At 42.6% G+C, this 8,774-nt stretch overlaps 2 protein-coding genes across 8 annotated transcripts in view; one reads left to right on the forward strand and one right to left on the reverse strand.

Moving 5' to 3' along the window:
* The window catches only part of LOC123980745, a 12,293-nt gene extending 11,867 nt beyond the window's left edge, over nucleotides 1–426 (reverse strand). For 6 of the 7 annotated variants that reach the window (XM_046065289.1, XM_046065288.1, XM_046065287.1 and 3 more), the window contains exon 1: nucleotides 66–316. The gene's annotated coding sequence lies outside the window, so the exon portion shown is untranslated. Of the gene's footprint in view, nucleotides 1–65; nucleotides 317–350 lie in introns of those variants that run through there. The other variant, XM_046065281.1, reaches the window with a different exon arrangement.
* The window catches only part of LOC123979962, a 27,324-nt gene that overhangs the window by 865 nt on the left and 17,685 nt on the right, over nucleotides 1–8,774 (forward strand). The window contains exon 2 of the mRNA XM_046064073.1: nucleotides 1,465–1,484. Within this exon, the coding sequence (XP_045920029.1) occupies nucleotides 1,465–1,484 (20 nt within the window). The remainder of the gene's footprint in view (nucleotides 1–1,464; nucleotides 1,485–8,774) is intronic.

An 8,774-nucleotide genomic window follows, 5' to 3' on the forward strand; every position in this document is an offset into this window, starting at 1 on the left:
CTCTGGACCCAGATATGAAGACTCAAAAGCACGACTCAGATGAGATGAAGTTAGAAAACATTTACCTGATCAATGTTCAGAGCAGAGGTCGGGGATCAGGTGCTGAGTCCTGCTGGAAAAGGGAATCAGCATCTCCATAAAGCTTGTCAGCAGATGAAACATGAGTTTTGACTCTGGACATGGCACCCCAAACCATCACTGACTGTGGACACTTCAAGCAAATTGGAATTTGTGTACCAAATACGTTGACTAGACATTAACGGACAACGGTGGTCATATTTAAATTCTTTGACAGAAGGGACAATTCAGTAGTTGTTGGATATTGACAGACATGTTACTACCATCCCTACCTATTTCAGACTGCCTTAAACAAACTGAACACGCCCCCGGTACTGGTGGCAGCACGCAATTGTAACAACACCGCTGACTTACTTTGGATGTGTTCGCCGTTTTCAGTCCAAATATAATCTGATTTGTTGCTAGAAACGTCACTGGGCGCCATCTTGATTATGGTGTAACACCTGGGCGCTGCGCCTTTTTCTGCCGCTTTGGAACACACGGTCTTTTTCGTGGTCTAGTGGCCGACCCGTAGGAGCTACATAGACATCCAGGGTATCAAATGAAAGGTCTGCTCAAGCCGTTCTCAAGCTACAGGCCTGTAAAGCATGGAGTGCTTTTGGTGACAGCAATGTTGATGAATATTCACTGTTTTTATCAATATTTCAATGTTATGTTATTTGGAACGTGGTTGTATGGACAGAAATAGTGTTTTAAAGATAACCCCCAATAAATGTCAACATTTAAACAGTAAATATTGCCAAAATATGGACATTCGCCTGGTATATTTTGAAAATATTGTATGATAACTGTTGTATTTTAGTTTATTTTCATCAAATTTAAAGTTACAGTAGTATTCTGTATTAGAAGATATTCAGTTGCATTATAATCTATCTGATGATGGTTTTGATGGTTTATTATTTATATTAAAAATATTTACCAGCTTTACCAGGTGAGGATGAAAACATTTTTCTTTATTGCATCTCAATTTAGTCTGTAATGGTAAAATAAATATGTTAATTTACAATAGATTTATATTCTATAGCTTCTGACCTCTTAAAGGAGACCAGAATAATGCATCTAGGCCAAATGGTTGAGGAGTTATTCCTGATTCATGATGAGCTTTTGCCTTAACTCTATATAAACCAGTCTGCTGGATGGTGTTCTGTGTAATCACATGTTGATCTGGTAAAATGAGTCCAGAGGGAGTTCACTGAGATGTTTCTGAGCTTACAAAAAACCTGATTGTTCTTTCTGTCCATGGCTGTGCTCCAATCACAGGACTCCAAGCTGAAGGACGTCACATCTCAACAGGTAAAGAGAGAAAGAAAAGAGAAAGAAAGAATCACACTGAGTTTAACCTATAGAATTCACTTCTTTACTCATGACTCTCTTGTTTCTGTTCAGAGGCTGATGATTTCAGATTGGTGGGAGGAGCCAGTCGCTGTGCAGGAACACTGGAGGTGAAACATCAGGGAGACTGGAGACCAGTGAGTGACTCTGTCTGGACCCTGAAGACAGCAGCTGTTGTATGTAGAGGGCTGGACTGTGGCTCTGCTGTTTCTGTAGGACAGAGAAAGGAGTCCTCAGACAGACCTGTGTGGTGGCTCAGGTCTGACTGTGTTCTACCTGGATCTGCTCTGAGGGAGTGTGTAACATCATATTCCTCTTCCTCCATCCTGGATCTCACCTGTTCAGGTAAGCCCATCAGTGACATCCTCAGGTTTCTCACCACCTTGGTTGGAGTGATGGGTTGCGGAGTCAATTTGTAGTTTGATGTTATGGTGGATAGATTGCTTGGCTGGAATGACCAAGAGTTCAGTCTTAGAGAGGTTTAGTTGAAGGTGGCAAGCCTTCGTCCATGCAGATATGTCCGATAGACAGTCCGTGATCCGCGGCGAGACAGTGGGATCGTCTGCCGGGAAGGATAGGTAGAGTTGCATGTTGTCTGCGTAGCAGTGGTAAGAGAAGCCGTGTAGAGCAAATGATCGGCCCCTGTGAGGTGGTGTAAATTGAGAAGAGAAGGGGCCCAAGCACTGAGCCTTGGGGCACCCCTGTGGAGAGGCAGTAGGAGGAGGATAATTGTCCTTGCCACAAAACATTGTAAGAACGCCCTGAGAGGTAGGATTCGAACCACAGGAGTACTTTACTCGAGATGCCCATTGCTGAGAGAGCGGATAGCAGGATCCTGTGGTTGACTGTGTCAAAGGCAGCTGATAGGTCAAGCAGGATAAGAACCGAGGATTGGGCTGCAGCTTCAGCTGACCTTGGGGCTTCTGTTACAGACAGAAGAGCCGTTTCAGTAGAGTGGGCACTCTTAAAACCAGTGGAATTCTAACAAAGTGGAAGTGATTGGGAACAACAGAAACTCAGCCATGAATTGGTAGGCCACATAAAATCACAGAGCGGGGTCAGCACATGCTGAGGCGCACAGTGCACTTTCTGCAGAGTCAGTAGCTACAGACCTCCAAACGCCGTTTGGCCTTCAGATTAGCTCAAGAACAGTGCGTAGAGCGCTTCATGGAATGGGTTTCCATGTCCGAGCAGCTGCATCCAAGCCTTAAATCAACAAGTGCAATGCAAAGCATCTAGTGCAGTGGTGTAAAGCACGCCGCCACTGGACACTAGAGTAGTGGAGAGGTGTTGAGTAGCTAATTGAGTGAAAAGATAATGAGAGTGAGATTGAACAGAGTGAAGGAAGTGGTCTTAAATCTCGTGCCTGAGTGATTTGCAGGACCCTCTGTTCACCTGTAAACGCGCAGGTGGGTCCAGAGTATAACTGGATCAAACTGGCCTGCGGACAGACATGTCCTGGTTTCCCTGTAGTGTCTGAGGGTTTTGGGAGTTTCAGTGGACCCAAAGATTGCTATGGACCCGAGTACAGACTAGCTAGAGAGAGTAGATTAAGTGTACTTCTCTGTTTATTCTCTTTTCAAAATAACAATTATTTGCTCAACCCCTCAGCCTGTTTTTATTTTCCATTTAACTCTTTTAACCCTGATTGTACACTGCACTGTCACTTTTATTATTTTTTAATGTGTATTTTTTCAATTTCCTTATGTTGCTTTTATGTTTTATGTAAAGCACTTTGAATTACCTTGTTGTTGAAATGTGCTATACAAATAAACTTGCCTTGCTTTACCTTCTCTGGAGTGACCAATCACGCTTCTCTGTCTGGCAATCCGATAGATGAGTCTGGGTTTGGCGGTTGCCAGGAGAACGGTACTTGCATAACTGCATTGTGAAGTGTAAAGTTTGGTGGAGGGGGCTCACGGTGTGAGATTGTTTTTCAGGGCTTGGCCCCTTAGTTCCAATGAAAGGAACTGTTAATGCTTCAGCATACCAAGACATTTTGGACAATTTCATGCTCCCAACTTTGTGGAAACAGTTTGGGAAGGCCCCTTCCTGTTCCAACATGACTGCGCACCAATGCACAAAGCAAGGTCCATAAAGACATGGATGAGCGAGTTAGTGAGTTAGGTGTGGAGTCCTGACCCCAACCTGTTAGAACACCTTTGGGATGAATCAGAGCGGAGACTGCGAGCCAGGCCTTCTCGTCCAACATCTGTGCCTGACTTCACAAATGTGCTTCTAGAAGAATGATCAAAAACTCCCATGAACACACTCCCTAATCTTGTGAACAGCCTTCCCAGAAGAGATGAAGCTGTTATCGCTGCAAAGGGTGGGCTAACTCCATATTAAACCCTACGGATTAAGAATGGGATGTCATTACCTTCATATAAAGGCAGGCGACCCAAAACTTTTAGCAATATAGTGTATGTACATGTGCTTTTTTAGCTTTTTTACTCTACCAAGTACAGACTTGGTGACCCTGGTACTGAAATAAGGAGGCATAAAAAGTCCTGGTTACTCAAAGCAAAAATACTGGTTACCAAAAGAGTCTTTGGGTGCTGTATGACAGGTGAGGTGAAGACAGAGACACATTTTCTCCTGAAATGTGATAACTATAGAAGCATAAGAAAGCAATATGTTGAGAATTTCCATCTATTAACACCGGATTTCAAAGATCTTCAAGATAACAAATTAAGAATATTCAGGAGAAGGTCATAAAACAAACCTTGCCACCAAGTATCTGCCCCTGTGTCACAAGCGACAGTGAGTGCCTCAGCCAACTGTTGTGTAGTGAAACAAGAATGTCCAGTTTTTTATTTATACTAATACATTAATACAGTAACCCCTACATTTGTGGTTTGTAGATCGTCAATGTCCTTGAAGTCGGTCTTTTTTCTTTTCCATGGGTTGGGTGTAGCATTACTGTTTACTGAGTCCATGTCCATATTGTTCAATGAAAGCTTCCAATCTGCCATCTGGTTACATCTGGTTACTTCCCGTTTGTAGTTTACATTCTATTTGTATTTGTTATTTTTGTTGCTGTGGGCGGTGCGGTGTTGCAGTGGTTAGCGCTATCGCCTCACAGCAAGAAAGTCGCGGGTTTAAACCCCGGTTGCCCCGGTCTTTCTGTGTGGAGTTTGCATGTTCTCCCCCGTGGGATCCCTCCAGTTGCTCTGGCTTCCTCACACCATCCAAAGACATACAGGCTAGGCTAATTGGTGTCTCTAAATTGAGTTAGGTGTGAATGTGACTGTGAGTGGTTGTTTGTCTATGTGTGGCCCTGCGATGGGTGTACGTCGCCTTTCGCCCGATGTAAGTTGGGATTGGCTCCAGCCCTCCGTGACCCTGTACGCAGGATAAAGCAGTTGACCATGGATGGATGGACACTGATTCCAGTAAAGCAGATTGAATTTAATTGATATCAAAGATGCAAACGGCATAGGTCAACTTTACTAAAACCTAAAAGAATAAAATAAATAAGCTAGAGGGTTTTTTCTGTTTCATAATGATGATAATACTATATTTTATGTAGGTTGTACTCTCTAAATATATGTATATACCTGATATATACCATATATCTGCAGTTTGCAAAAACTAATCTCAAACTGTCATAGATAGCCATTCCAGTGTCAGCCACACTATTCCTGTGTGACGCTCATTTGGTTCAAAGCCAACAAATTGATTGTTTACGCCATTTTATTCACAAATCTAAAAATGAATGTCAGCTGGTCAGTATAGGTCAAGAGTATACTATTACACAAAAATATTTTCTGCCGCTGTATCTCTGCAGCTTTGTTAGCTTTCACTTTGTCACCCGTTGGTTGAATCAAGTCCTCACATATAGTCGATGACACTTCTTTCCATTATCATTGTGGAAAGGGAAGAAAGGATCAAACTGCGAGATGACTCCCAGAATGCCAAGAAAGTTACCATCCAAGTACCTTATCATTGCCATGGAAAGGCAACATGCTTATGTTCCTCCTGCCAGTACCACTTCTCTCCCTCCAGCTGGTGTTTAGTGTTCAGTCCCGCTCCCAGTGACAGATGAGCACCAAAGCAATACTAACATGCAATTCCAGTACTAAGTGCTTTTTTCATGCTCATGAATGCGATCGTGGTGTTTCTCTGCTTCTGTTGTGAAAGGCGTTGATTGCCCCCTACAACGCTGGGTTAGTCACCTGATAAATCCGCTGCGCGCTGCTGCTGCTACAGCTAGCTTCAGGTTGTGGTGTGCTCACAGACCGTATGGGTGCGCTGCTAGCCTCAGCCTCAGGTTGTGCTGCGCTGCTAACACTAGCATCCTCAGGTCATCTTCTAGAACTTCTTCACCCTTCTCCTTCTGGCTCCGTTTGGGCTTAGGGCAGGCTGTTCTGTGCCTTCCATGCTGTGCTTGACCATTTACAACATTCTGTTTAGGTTTAAAAAGATTTACATGGTTTTATTGGTTATACATTGTGTCATTATCTGAAATTTAAAGAACAAAAAAATGGGGGGGGGGGGGGGGTTCCCCTCACTTAGGCCCAATTGCACATAGGCCCCTGGGCCCGTGCTCCTAATGCCCTTTGTAAAATCCAGCACAGACCCAGGCTGACACCAAGCCAAGAGTTTGTATGTTTGAAGCCATTAACGGTGACTGAAAGAGAGGTTTAATAGTGTAAATAATATGGATACCTTGATTAGTTGATATTTCAGTTCATGTCAGTCTGCTTAGAAGAGCCATGGCGTGATTTTTGAGTTTGTCTACTACCAGGGAAGTGCGTTTGTTGTTTTTCCTGTTTTCCTTTCCTTCGTTTATTTCCCGTGGGAATTGTCGTTCAGTCCAAAAGCTGTGCCTTTGAGTTCCTTTCCTTGGCGTTTAGCCTGTTCCTTTTGCTGAAAGTGTTCACATTTTATGGGTCGTGGTCCTTTGTCAGATTTTCTGCTGAGGCGGTGTGATGTGTTTGACGTGTGTGTCTGTGAAGTTTTGGATTAATGATTCTGGATTGTCGGGTGAATTTTCTGGGATGAAGATGAGGTTCTCACGCATGAAGCGAGTTTCTATGTCCAGAATTGTCTCTTTCATTAGTTTGATTTTTTTAGTGAGAGCGTACATTTTTTCATCGAGTGCTTTAACGGAAGACTGTAATTCCTGGTTTGATTGTTGCAGTGTTATGATGTGGTTGTGGGCAAATTCCAGACTGTCCCGAATGTCTTATCTCGGGTAGTGAAACAAGAAGGCCCAGTTTTTTTATTAATACTAGCCAATACTAGTAATAGTAACCCCTACATTTGTGGTTTGTAGATCGTCATTGTCCTTGAAGAGTCTGCCTTTTTTCTTTTCCATGGGTTGGGTGTAGCGTTACTATTTACTTGGAGTCCATGTCCATATTGTTTTGCCGGTTGTAGTTGTCGATGAAAGCTTCCAAATCCATTAAATCCTCCACCGTGAAATGTCTGATGCATGGTGACGCGCTTCCAAGATGCCAGCTCAGCTTACTTTGAGCTTCAAAATGGCTCTTTAGAACGCTATGGGTGACGTCAAGGACGCTAAGTCCATTTTTATATACAGTCTAGTTGACTCACACACATTGGCTAGAAAGGCAGCAAACTCTCTGGTAGATATCTATATGTATATATGAAACATACATGTCCGCTGCTTCAGGAGTCCCCTGGGTCAACCACCAACTGGCCCGAAAGGACTCCTACTTCAGCTTGACAGCTTTCTTAGGCCCCTACTGCGTTTTCAAATTAAAACGGAGACCCTTTGCTACGTTTGTACCTCCCGTCCAGACTAAAACAGTGAAAACAAAGAGCTAAAACAGAGAAGTTTGGAAATGCTGCTTACCCTGTTTAGCATTTTGAAACCTCCACAGGCCGTTTCAGTGAAGACGGGCAAAAACGGAGGGCTTTCAAAACGATGACGCAGATACTCACGCTCGGCTCTCTGATTGGGTCTTATAAGTCATGCAAAGCAGACACACGGTGCTACTGACAGAGTTTTTGAGTTGGTATTTTTAATAAAATATTCTGTACCGTGCAAATAACACTTAGGCCCATCTGCACACTTATGGGTCATTCTACGAAATGGGTACAATTTCACTATTGAAAAGTTGTTTTATAAGTTCTTTTTAGGGGGCATTCTGTTGGAGAGAGGACATGTTTAACTGTGTCATACATGTATCGTCCCACCACAGGATGTTTTATTTTTATCTTTATTAGAGATTTAGTACCACATGTTGTACTCGATATTATAGATTATAAGAAATTAAAATAAATGAATAACGGAAGTCCAACATTTTAAGGATTATTTAAACACACCTTTGTGTAAAAGTGCTATTTTTAAATTACTAACAATTAAGAAATATTTAAGCAAGCACTTGCTATTCATGGTCCGAAGCACTTGTGTAATTCAACAAATAACTGACATATTATGGTCTGTAACTTCAAATTTCACTGTGACTAATTGGCTTTTTTACATTTTCATGTAAATTAGTAAGTCATTTACTTCCAAATTATAATAATTATATCCATAAAACTTGCCAGTAACAGGGTTGACAAGATGGGCAAAAATCTTATTGTTTTTTTTTTATAATAGATATTTAGCCAAGATATGCAGATTGAATACTTAAATAAGATCTAGTCCTTTTCAGAAGGATGAAAAAAATATGATATTCATTTAGTTTAGTTAATATGAAAACCATAAACATGCAACAAGAGGCACAGACAACTTCATACTTAAGTGATTTTTTTTAAGTAAATAAAGTATTAAACAACATCATCCATTTATGTAAATGGAGTTGTGCCGAGTCCAGTTTGAATCTCTGAACTGTTGTTTCATGACATGTTTTATTTTGTGTCTGGTGTCTTTATCTCTACTTCATCTTCTATTATCTCTCCAGACTCTGTCAGGCTGCTGGACGGGACTAGTCTGTGCTCAGGCAGACTGGAGGTGAAGTCTAACCAGTCTAACCAGTCTAACCAGTGGTGGTCCTCAGTGTGTGAAGCTGACTTTGACCAGCAGGATGCAGAGGTGGTCTGTAGGGAGCTCGGCTGTGGGGCTCCTTCAGTCCTCCAGGGGGCGCTCTATGGAGAAGTGGAGGCTCCGATGTGGACCAAAGAGTTCCAGTGTGGAGGCCATGAGTCTGCTCTCCTGGACTGTAGAAGCTCAGGCTCAGCTAGAAACACCTGCTCACCTGGAAAAGCTGTTGGACTCACCTGCTCAGGTAGAAGAGGAGCTGCAGCTTTGATTTGGTTCATTTCTCTTCTGATGAAACTCACTTTATTGTTTTACTGATGACTCTCTGGTTTCTGTTCAGAGCCTGATGATGTCAGGTTGGTGGGAGGAGCCAGTCGCTGTGCAGGAACACTGGAGCTGAAACAGGGAG

The sequence above is a fragment of the Micropterus dolomieu genome, linkage group LG12, assembly GCF_021292245.1.
Source record: "Micropterus dolomieu isolate WLL.071019.BEF.003 ecotype Adirondacks linkage group LG12, ASM2129224v1, whole genome shotgun sequence".
NCBI classification, from domain to species: domain Eukaryota; kingdom Metazoa; phylum Chordata; class Actinopteri; order Centrarchiformes; family Centrarchidae; genus Micropterus; species Micropterus dolomieu.